At 45.6% G+C, this 11,834-nt stretch overlaps 1 protein-coding gene across 1 annotated transcript in view; it reads left to right on the top strand.

Annotated features, from left to right (window-relative positions):
- The window catches only part of ZNF445 (zinc finger protein 445), a 17,843-nt gene extending 9,632 nt beyond the window's left edge, over positions 1-8,211 (top strand). The window contains exons 3-7 of the mRNA XM_012808030.2: positions 1,467-1,635; positions 1,960-2,054; positions 2,343-2,469; positions 3,465-3,575; positions 5,125-8,211. Coding sequence (XP_012663484.1) covers positions 1,467-1,635; positions 1,960-2,054; positions 2,343-2,469; positions 3,465-3,575; positions 5,125-7,265 — 2,643 coding nt within the window. The 3' untranslated portion in view covers positions 7,266-8,211. The remainder of the gene's footprint in view (positions 1-1,466; positions 1,636-1,959; positions 2,055-2,342; positions 2,470-3,464; positions 3,576-5,124) is intronic.
- Positions 8,212-11,834: the final 3,623 nt, after the last annotated feature.

Here is an 11,834-nt window from a genome sequence, read left to right as displayed (position 1 = left end):
GGACCTGTGAGATGGGCACGCTCACAGCAACCTCCAACTCCTGGGCTCAAGCGAGTCTCCTGCCTCAGCCTCCCAAGTAGCTGGGACCACAGGCTCCCACCACAATGCCTGGCTATTTTTTTTGGTTGCAGCCATCATTGTTGTTTGGTGGGCTCGGGCTGGATTCGAACCTGCCACCTTAGGTGTATGTGTCTAGCGCCTTAACCACTTGAGCCACAGGTGCTAAGCCTAGGTACTATTTTAATACTTCAAAAAAGGATTTGTCATTTTTGCTAAAACAATAAAATGTTCAGAAGGACCTAATAATAATTTAAGATAGATGGTAAAATTGTGGTTTTGTTATAGTAAGCTCATTTAGAGCTAGAAGTAAGGTTTGAAAACATCCATGAAAAACATTGCCAGATGAGCATAAAGGACCCAACTGTTTGAAAGCTACTTAGAAATTAGAAGACAATGGGGCTGGAAGAAAGCCTCCAGATTCTGAAAAGGAACAGAAATGTTGAAGATGCACACAAAGTCATAGGATTATTCTGTAGTTTAACAAAATTACCACTGTGAAAAACCAAGGCCTAAGAAAGTTTGTCCTCAACTTTTTTGGCTGTGCTTATGTTCTTTTATTCCTTCATTCTTCCTGTAGGATTTACAAGGAGTAGGAGGTAGATTACCATGGCGGTCAGTTGGTCATCTGTGGTCTGTGTCTTTGTTTTGGGTTCAGGCTGGCCTCAGGCTCAGATTTCTCCATGTCAGTATAGAGAATGTCTTGGCCACAGGAGCAGAAAAACTCAGACCATCGGCTCTAGCTTCTAACTTACCTGTACATCAAGGACAAACTTACTTTACAGACCAGAGCTATTTGAAGGCCCAGGGTGAAGTCTCCCTCTTTCCTGGTCTTTGGTTTGATGGGTACATTAAACCATTAAACCATTTTTTACCCTGGAGCCTTTTTCTTCTGTGGTTCCATGGCTGACTTTCTTAAATATGATAGCACTGCCTCTCTGGAGGTGTTGCTGTTAAAGTTAAGTTTGCAGTCTGGGAGCTAGCCTACCTCTTGAGTTCTCTGTGCATATCACCGCCTAGAGCTGTTGATATTACTTGACAGTAGATATTACTCGACCGTCTCTGCTATTGACCATTATCAGTTTAAGTCTCAAGAACTAATTCCTTCTCATTTCCAAGTTTCAGGCCTGGGGTAGGTAATGGGGAGATGTCACTATGGCTTCTGAGGACTGACAATAGTGCTGTTACTGACTTACCAAGTGCTTCCTTTCATTGGTCTCTCATTAGAGCCTAGGGGAACTGAGGGGGGGAGGGGCTTCCCTGGCCTTGCTGCTTGTCCTTCTTTCTAGAGGTAATAAGGGACCCAGCTCTCCCCTCCTTTGGCCCTTGCCCTTTAGAGACCTGCCATGTGGCCTTTTCTCTGATCTTTCTGATTCTCATGGAATCCTCTTACGTTTTCTTCTTGTCAGGACCCAGGCTCTGCCCAGAGCCCAGATGTGCACTGGATGGGTACAGGAGCCCTGCGATCTGCACAGATATGGCCACCTGCTTCACCTCTCAGGAGCGGCTCTGCTCTGGGGGACCATGTGGAGTCTCCTTGTGAAATAGGAGCACGTGACTTCCTGCCTGGGCAATCCGGTATTCACTGCCCGGCTCTGAGACTTCAGTTTCATGCATACCTCTTGAATTTCACCAATCTGTCCTCTCGTGAGAATCTTTCTGTCCTGGCCCTTAGATCTGTGTCCTTTCTAACCCTTCTGTGACCCGTATCTGGCTGGCTCCTCCCCTCACTGTACTCCTGTGCACCTCAGAAGACATGAAGGACCTGTGAGATGGGTATTTAACAACAGTCTGTACCTGCTCATAGATCCAGGAGTCCTGTGTTTTGGGGGGGAAGAATGGGTTTCTCAGTGGGGCATCCAGAGCTGGGGAGCTCTCTCATGGCTTTTTCTTCTCCTTCAGATCCTCCTGCTGCCCAGGTGTCTGCCCCTTCCCAGAGAGAGGGGTGCTCAGGGGACCAGGTAATGGCAACCTGGTCTTTGACAGCCCAGCCCCAGGTGAGCCACAGGGCCTTCAGTTCTTCCTGATGTCCTGATATTACTGCCTGGTGGAGTAGGGCCGCTCCCCTCATCCTGGGTTTCTCTATCTAGTGACCTCACATCTGGAGACCCAAGTCCCAGAGACCAGATTATCTCCCTTGGGCCCAGAGTTCTTCTGCTGGGTGATGGTCTTCTCTTTCACCTTTGCCAGATCCATCTTTTACTCTCTCAGAGCCAGCCCATTCCTCTGCCCCCTTCTGAAAGCTGGGAGCTGTGAACCAGCTCTAGGGCACAGTATTTTTTCAGGAGGCTATGACTTTCAAGGATGTGGAGGTGACCTTCTCCCAGGATGAGTGGGGATGGCTAAACTCGGCTCAGAGGAACCTGTACAGGAATGTGATGCTGGAGAATTATAAGAACATGGCTTTTTTGGGTAAGTATTGGTATCCACATATTTCTGTCCACCTTATTTCTGCCTTCTTGGTTTTTATAGTGGTGCATAGAAAGGGACATGACCTCAGTTTAGATCTTGGCTCTGTAACTTCTGACTAGGTCACTTAATCTAGCATCTTGATATCCTCTTTTAAAAAAATAGGGATAATAGGCTGGGTGCAGTGGCACGTGCCTGTAAGCACTTTGGGAGGTCAAGCCAGGGGGCCTACTTGAGGCTTAGTTTGAGACCAGCCTAGGCAACATGGTGAGATCCTGTCTTTACAAAAAAAATAGAAAAATTACCTAGGCATGGTGGTATACACTTGTAGTCTCAGCTACTTGAGAGGCTGAGGTGGGAGGATTGCTTAAGCCCAGGAGTTTGAGGCTGCAGTGTATCACTGTACTCTAGCCTAGGTTATAGAGTAAGACCCTGTCTCTTAAAAAAAATGGGGATAATAGTACCTGCTATTCTAGGTTATTGTAAAGATTAAATGTAATTATGTTTCAAGTTGCTATTCCCATTTAGGCATCCAAATAATGTTGCTTGATTTAAACAGTTGAGTAGCTGTATTGCTCTCCCCTCTGGAGAATTCTCGTAATCCTTTTGCCTACAGCTTCTCTCAGTCTTTATCTTTATCTCAGGGGTCCTCAAACTTTTTAAACAGAGGGCCAGTTCACTGTCCCTCAGACCATTGGAGGGCTGGACTGCGGGCCCCAGGATGAGTCGGCTGCTAAGCAGGACAGGCAGTGGTGGTAAAAATACCTAGCATGCCGGATAAATGTCCTTGGCAGGCCGCATGTGGCCTGTGGGCCGTAGTTTGAAGATGTCTGTTCTATCTGCTCAGGGCTATCAGAAACAGTTGGGCCTCCTATCATAGCTTCTTTTGCCTGCCTTCCTGGCCTTTCCCACCTCCCTACTAAGACTTCAGGCTGAGAGGGTCCTCAAGTAATTCTGAGTGATCCATCTACCCTCTCATTCCATTCCCTTTTCTACAGTGGGGCCATTCACCAAACCTGCTCTGATCTCCTGGTTGGAAGCAAGGGAGCCATGGGGTCTGAATGTCCAATCAGCTCATCCTAAGGAGAATCCAGGTGCTGCCGCTACCGGTGAGTTTCAGAGAAGCTACCAGGACCTGCTGCATCTCTTCTCTTCCTTGAGTATATGAGGCCAGGCATGGTGGCTCATGCCTTTCATCTCAGCACTCTGGGAGGCCAAGGTGGGCGGATTGTTTGAGCTCAGGAGTTTGAGACCAGCCTAAGCAAGAATGAGACCCCATCTCTAAAAAATAGCTGGGGGGTGTGGTGTGGTGGGCGCTTATAGTCCCAGCTACTCTGGAGGTTGAGGTGAGATGATCCCTTGAGCCCACGAGTTTGAAGCTGCTGTGAGCTATGACACCACAACACTTTACCAAGGGTAACAATGAGAGACTCTGTCTCAAAAAAAAAAAAAAAAAAAAGGGCTTGGCGCCTGTAGCTCAGTGGCTAGGGTGCCAGCCACATACACCAGAGCAGGTGGATTCAAATCCAAAAAATAGCTGCACATTGTGGCAGGCGCCTGTAGTCTCAGCTACTTGGGAGGCTGAGGCAAGAGAATCACTTGAGCCCAACAGTTTGAGGTTCTTACGAGCTATGCTGCCATGGCACTCTAGGGACTTCATTGTTTGCTAGAAGATTTTTTTTTTTGAGACAGAGTCTCATTATGTTGCCTTCAGTGGAGTGCTATGGCATCACAGCTCACAGCAACCTCCAACTCTTGGGCTCAAGTGATTCTCTTGCCTCAGCCTCCCAAGTAGCTGGGACTACAGGCACCTGCTACAATGCCAGACTATTTTTTTGTTGCAGTTGTCATTGTTTATCTGGCCTGGGCTGGGTTCGAACCCGCCAGCCTTGGTGCATGTGACTGGTGCCGGAACCACTATGTTACAGGCGCCTTGCTAGAAAATCTTTTTGGTTTGATTCAATTCAGACAAGTAATATTCTGATGACAGAACTCAGTCATCACACTTACAAACTACAAAAGGATCTAGAAGGAAAATCTTTAATAGTGTTGTAAGGGGTGCTGGGCCTGTGAGTGGCCTTTGAGGGGCCATTTGTTTCTAGACCTGTTCCTTCCACCTTTCCCCAGTAGCCCTCTCCATAGTTACTGCTTGCTAGAGGGCTTTGCTATTCTTATCTCTTTGTGTCATTGATGCTTCTCCTTGGCCTTGTGCCTACATACCTGCTGCAGTCCCTATGCCCACCCCATCCTGCTCTTAAGAACCCTCATCACTCTCTTGTCTCTCTTTGGTCCTTTCTTCTGTGATAGGCTGCTCTTTAGTCCTCCCAGCCAGGCCCTCCTTGGAGCCCCATGCCTTGGTTCTTGGGTACATTTCTATAGTGCTGCTGTGCCTAGCTGATAATCTCTTTTCAACCTGTTTGTTTTCCTCCTGGAGGTGATGTCTGCATATCTCTTGCTCCTGTGCCCATCTTTCTTCTCCTCCCCTTCTCCCTGTTATCTGGGATACTATCTATGCTTTGCTTTATGCTTGACTATTTTGTGAAGGTATTGGAAGTCAGGCAGAAGCCTCACCACTCAGGCATTTCACTGCCCCTTGGTGCTTTTTCCTGTCCAAGTAAGGGAAAAGAGTACATTCTCTTCTGTTTTATCTTTTATCAGGTAAGCTCCAGATTAAAACAAACAAGTTCTTCCTAGATCCAGAAGTTTTGGAAGAAGCAGAAACCTTAGCTGTGCCATCTGGATGTCCTGCACCAAGTGTTTCTGAGGGAACAGGACTTAGAGAATCTTTTGAACCAAAGAGCAGGTTAAAAGATAACTGTGCAAATGCCATACAAGTGAGAGTTAAGAAAGAAGAGACCAACTTCAGTCATGGGACAGGAAAAGATTCTGAGATATCAGGAAGAAATAATAGCCTTGACTTAAAACATGTTACATACTTGAAAGTTTCTGAAAGAAAGCGCTCACTTAAGCATGGCTGTGGCAGACACTTCAGAATGAGTTCACACCACTTTGACTACATTAAATATGGAAAGGGGCTTAGATACATTTTGGGGGGCTTTAATCTACATCAAATAATTCATACTGGACTGAAAGGGAATACAAAGGACGTGTGTGAAAAAGACTTAAGCCGAAGCTCTCGTCACCTGCATGGTCAGAATCTTCTCACAATGGGGAAATCATATAAGTGCAATGACTGTGGGAGGATTTTCAGTCGTAGTTCCCATCTTGCATGTCACCGGAGACTTCACACTCAAGAGAAAGCGTATAAATGCAGGGTGTGTGGGAAAGCCTTCAGGTGGAGCTCCAACTGTGCACGACATGAGAAAATTCACACTGGAGTGAAACCTTATAAGTGTAGTCTGTGTGAGAAAGCTTTCCGACGTATGTCATCCTACCGTCTACACCAAGAAACCCATGCGAAGCAGCAATTTCTTGAATCAAATCAGTATGGGGAAATGCTCACCTACAGCTTAAGGTTTGATCATTTGAGAGACCAGAGTGGGGAGAAGCTCTTTGATTGTAGCCAATGTAGGAAATCCTTCCACTGTAAATCATATGTTCTTGAACATCAGAGGATTCACACCCAGGAGAAACCCTATAAATGTACCAAATGTAGGAAAACCTTTAGGTGGCGGTCAAATTTTACTCGTCATATGAGGTTACACCAGGAGGAAAAGTTCCACAAGCAAGAAAAATGTCAAGAAGACTTAAGGCAACCCCAGGGTGCCCCCACTGTGGACCAAACATTTTTGTGTCAGGAGTGTGGCAAAACTTTTACTCGAAAGAAAACTCTCCATGATCATCAGAGAATTCACACAGGTGAGAAGCCATACCAGTGTGGTGAATGTGGGAAAGAGTTTACCTATAGGTCAGCCTTCATTGTTCATAAGAAGAGACATGCCCTGAAAAGAAAACCTGAGAGTGAGCCATCTCGTAATCAGGACAGAGCGTTCCCAGTTCCTCAGATCAGTCACACGAGAGAGGAGCCCTACAAATGTGGCCAGTGTGACCGAGCTTTCCGTAATCCCTCATTCCTCCTCCTCCATCAGAGAGTCCACACTGGAGAGAAGCCGTATAAGTGTAGGGAGTGTGGGAAAGCCTTCAGGTGGAGTTCCAATCTCTATCGACACCAGAGGCTTCACTCTTTTCAAAAACAGTATGTGTGTCATGAAAGTGAAAAGACTCCAAATCTGGAGCCAAAAATCCTCAATTCTGAGAAACCTTTTTGGTGTCAAGAATGTGGGAAAACCTTTACACGTAAAAGATCTCTTTTAGATCATAAAGGAATACACAGTGGAGAAAAGCGCTATAAATGTAATCTATGTGGAAAATCTTATGATAGAAATTATCGCCTGGTTAATCATCAGCGAATCCACACTAAAGAGAGACCTTTTAAATGTCAGTGGTGTGGGAAAGACTTCATTGGGAGACAAACCCTTTCTAATCACGAGAGAAAACATACCAGAGTGGCAAAGTCTGAAGGCAGCCTCCCGGGGTTGTCTTGTCAGGACACAGAGTTGAGTTTACAGGAAGTAAAACCAAGTGAAGAGAAGCCCTTTGAAGATTGTGAAGAAGTTTGTGACCAGAGCTTCAGGCTCACTGAACTCCAGGACATACCCACTGAGAAAAAGGGCCACAAATGTAGCATTTGTGGAAAAGGTTTTAGCAAGAGTTCACAACTTATTAGCCACAAGAGATTTCATACTCGAGAGAGGCCCTTCAAATGCACCAAGTGTGGGAAGACCTTCAGGTGGTCTTCAAACTTGGCTCGGCACATGAAAAATCATATTAGAGATTAGCCTGGGACCTGACAGTGACAACGAGGGGAAATGATTTCTAGCTACCCTGCTAGAGAACCCTTAATTATAGGCACTGTGGGGAAGACCTTTACAAAGGGTTCCCTTTCTGTTTTGGAAACCAGTGAGAGAATCCTGAGGATTTACAAACTCAGGAAGTCCTCAGCTTACCTGTTGGAAAGCTATATTGGGGAAAAACAGCAATGTGTTCTTTGGAGCTCTCCCCAGAACTTGGGCCCATAGGAATGGCGTTTGCACCATAGCTTGGCGCTCCCTCAGCCAGGTCTCTTACCATACCTCTGAAGAGAGAGACCATTGCCCTTTGTGGGTGAACACCATGTTTATGGCATCATGGGCCATGGCTGCTGGAAAGGGGCCTGTTGGATGCTGAGTTTCTCTTCAACTTGGCTTGTGAAGGCACCTATTCTGTTGACTTTAAAACAGCAGCAGTAATGTGCTCCTAGTCTCCCTGTTTGCCCCCTGGGGAGTTCTGGCTGGGCCTTCAGGCTTCATAGCTGGTTTTTATATGGCAGAGGGGTTAGAGTTGTCTCAGTGCTAGGTAGGAACATGGTGCTGGGCTTGACCACTTGGAGTATGGAGCTCTACTGGTGGTGCATTGCCATGCCCACCCCATGGGTGTCCACAGGCAACCCCAGTCCATCTGTTCAGTGGAAATGTGCTAAGCACTTCGTGTGTGCCCAAGACCTGACAGTGATCAGAACAGACAAAAGTCTTGCCATCTTGGATCTTTACAAATGATAAACCAATATATAGTATGCTGAATGGTGATGTGTGGTATGGACAAAGTAGATCAGAGAAGACTGAAAAGGAGTGTTAGACTGGGAGGTGGGTTGTGACTTTCAAGAGAATAATGAAGGAGGCCCTCAACTGAGATGGTGAAATTTGAGCAAAGACCTGCTGTGTAGATTTTTTTTTTTTTTTTTTTTGGCAGTTTTTGGCCAGGACTGGGTTTGAACCTGCCACCTCTAGCATATGGGGCTGGTGCCTTACTCCTTTGAGCCACAGGCACCGCCTGAGTCGTGTAGATCTTTAAGGAGAGTTACTGGCAAAGAAGTGAGATCTTCCTTGATGTCCTCTGGGAATAGCCAGGAGGCCCTTGGTATAGAGTGAACCAGCTTGAAGAGGAGGAGAGAGGGCCAGAAAGGTGATGGGCTGTGTGAGCATGTGTGTCATCACCGGGGCTTGGGCTGCTACATCAGGAGGCAGAGAAATTCTGGACAGTTTGAAGTTTCAGATGATGTGGCTTGAATCTGAACTACATTTTACAAGATTTAACCACAGACTTGAGGACTCAGTAAATGGGTATGGCTGATTTTTATGCAGTTATCTCTGCTGCCACTTCCCATGAATGAGACTGCCCCACACAACATTTCTGAATTTCCTGTAAGATCTTTTCTCAGCAGATGTAAGCACTTCCCATGATTATGTTTATACCTGTAGCATCTGCACACCACAGGCACCCTCTTGCCTTCACATAGCCCTCTCTATGTGTGGAACCTGCTGCTGACATCAGGTTCAGCCCAGAGGTGCCAGTGCATGTGCCTGCTGCCCTCGGGAGGGGGGAGCGCCCCGTAGTTGCCCACCCACTTGTTTTGAAGCAAAAAGCAAGAGTCATCTTGATGACATAAAGGAGTAGTATTTCTCAAGTACATGTGAGTAATCATTGCTTCTGACTATCAAAGATCTCAGATTATAAATTTGAGGATAAAATGTTTTGTTCAGTGGAGAGCAGCATCTCAGACTGCATTTTACTGCAGTTGAGTACGGGCCCACTTGTGGAACAGGACATTTGTAATGAGAAGAAACCAACCTGGAAAATGTCCTTTCAGTAGTATACTCTGTAATCTTACCCTCTCTGGATTGCCTGGTGTAGGTGAACATGAGTTCTGGTTTTAGGGGTGGGGATACATCGGATGGACAGGGAGTGGGGCAGGCGTCTCCTCAGATGTTCTGGTGCCCATTCAGCTGTGTGTTTGGTAATCTTGGTCCTGCCATTCTCTTGCCTTCCTACAACTGCCCATGGCTCAGAATCAGGTGTCTCTTCACTGGCACTAAAAGTTACTGGGCAGAAGTCAGAGTCCTGTGTGAGTAGGGCCCAGGATCTTGGGGCCCTGGAGTTAAATTTGGGTTCCAGGCTCAGTGTGCCTTGTACTGGTAGGATGATCTTGGGCAAGTCATTGGATCTCTGCATGGATTTCTCGTGTGTGATTAGAGTGCCTGACTCCTGAGATTGGGAAAGCGCTTGGTTTCCTGAGGCTCTGGGTTGTGTAGTTGACCTCTAGCACCAGGGCCCTCACAGACATGCAGCTCCCATGTCACTTGATACTACAACCACGGAAATCCTTTTCTGTCTGCATTTTCACCCCCTTATTCCCTGTACCATCTGGCACCTTGTAAAGTTCCTGCCCCAGTAGGTTTTTTTTTTGTTTGTTTGTTTTTCACCCCCACCATCTCCTGCCTGAAGTAGCAGTGTTTTTACTGCCATTTTAATAAAATGAGATATACTTACTTTTAAACATTCCAATCAAAATTTAGAATGTATAATGAAAAAATAGAAATCCTTCTGTACTGAAGTCATTAATATTTTGGAATTATATTGAATTCAATAATCTGAGCTTTCAAATCTTAGTTCAGTAAGTGATTATGTGATTATTATAGAAATACTGGTAAATACAGATTAGGTAAAAGGGTATAAGGTCAAAGTCTGACTACTTGGTGCTAACTAAACATTTTGATGTAATCAGTGTTGGACTTAACTTCATTGCACCTCCCTGGATACCTTTTACTGTCTACCTCCCTTCACCTAGAGTGCCACACCTCTTGTCTGTCCTGCTGTAGGTCCTCTATCTTCAAGGCCTGACCTTGCCTTATACTTATCCCTCAAAGCCCCTCTCCAGCGGCCCCACTTCTCCTCATGCCTGTATCTGGCTGTTTTAAGGTGTTGGCTGGGTTTCTAGTTGTGCCCATCACTGCAGCCAGACCAGGCACACTGGAGACCAGGATTGGGTGCTTATCTATTTGCCATGCAGAGGAGATTTTGTACAAAATTACCTGTTAAGGAATCTAGAACGAAATTTAGTTCAGCTAAGTCAAGGTTGGGGTATTTTGAAGGAGCGCTTGAGTGGAATGTTGACTGGAAGTCACCCTGTAAGCACACAGCTTCTGGTTAGGGACCCAGCAGTGGATGGTTCTGAGTGGTATGGCTCCAGTTAAAGGTTTCTTATGGCCCCAACTCCAGTTCTCAGCTTGGCCTAGAGAACATGCAAGTTTCTTCCAGCCCTGCCTACCTTCACTCCCTTGCAGGAACTCAAGTTGGGGCTGGAGGGAGCCATCTGGGCTGGGACAGTCAAGAGGGAGGAGCAGGTGTCTGTCTGGCACCTGTTCAGTTGGTCAGCCCTACCTGTAATGACACACTGTCAGATCAGACAGGCATGTGCAGAGAAGGCATGTGAAAGACAAAATAATACAGACCACCTCACGCACAAGCTGGCAAATATTTGAAAGCCCAGTGTGGGTAAGTATATGGAACAGCAGGAATTCACACTGCTATGAGAATGGAAACTGGCAAATACTGTGCCCAGCAACCTGCAAAGTGTGTACTCTTTTACCCAGTGAATCTACTCTTGGGTGTGTCCTAGAGGAGCTTCATGTGAACAAGTAAACAAATTTAAGACTGTTCATTGCAGTGTTGATTTGGTAATAATGTTGGGAAAAGCATTTCATCAACAGAACAGATTAAAGGGTGGTTTTGGCACTTTGGAAATCGAATTTGAGTTAGAGTTACATTTCAACACAGATAAACAATGCTGAGAACATTACAGGAGCTATATGTGATATAATAAGGCTTATGTAAAGCTAAGCATACTGTATCTGTAGGCACATTACTTCAACTTAATTGTGTTTCACTTTTTCTGTAAAGTAGGGTAGTGGTGCCAATCTCACAAGGTGTTTGGGGGTGGGGGGGCAGTCAATGGCATAATGCATGTAAAGTGCTTAGAATAGTGTCTGGCATGTAAATGTTGGCATATATTAGAAAGTGTTATTGTTTTGCACAATCTTACTTTTCATGGGTTCAAATGATATGAAGAGTATAAGATCATATATTGGAATGATGTGCGTATGTCCCTGCTCTGCCTTCCAGGGCAGGAGATGTTGATGGGATCAGGAGGGTACATGGGGGCTTCACTGTGTTTATAAAACTGGATGCAGATGCATCAGAGTTTAAGATTTAACAGAATAGTGTGGTGGGTTCTTTTTTAACTGCTTAAAGTATTTCAAAATAAAAATACTTCTTGAGCATGTTCTCAGACATGATTTTATAGAAATCTCTGCTATTTGCATGAGGTTACTTAGAGAAGCCACTTAACCTTTCAAGTCTTCAGTTTCATTGCCTGCAAAAGTTGGGATCAACATAATTGCCTGTTAAGTTAAAGGAATGATCAAATGACTTGGGTACATCTGTGATGCAATTCCATTCAACTGTTTGAAAAAAAGGATATTTGGCTCAGCGCCTATGGCTCAAGAGGCTGAGGCGTTAGCCATATGCACCTG

The sequence above is a fragment of the Otolemur garnettii genome, unplaced genomic scaffold (assembly GCF_000181295.1).
Source record: "Otolemur garnettii isolate 467f Iridium unplaced genomic scaffold, OtoGar3 scaffold00082, whole genome shotgun sequence".
Classification (NCBI taxonomy): Eukaryota; Metazoa; Chordata; class Mammalia; order Primates; family Galagidae; genus Otolemur; species Otolemur garnettii.
The sequence above is the reverse complement of the archived record's forward strand: the minus strand, read 5'-3'. Positions and strand labels throughout refer to the sequence as shown.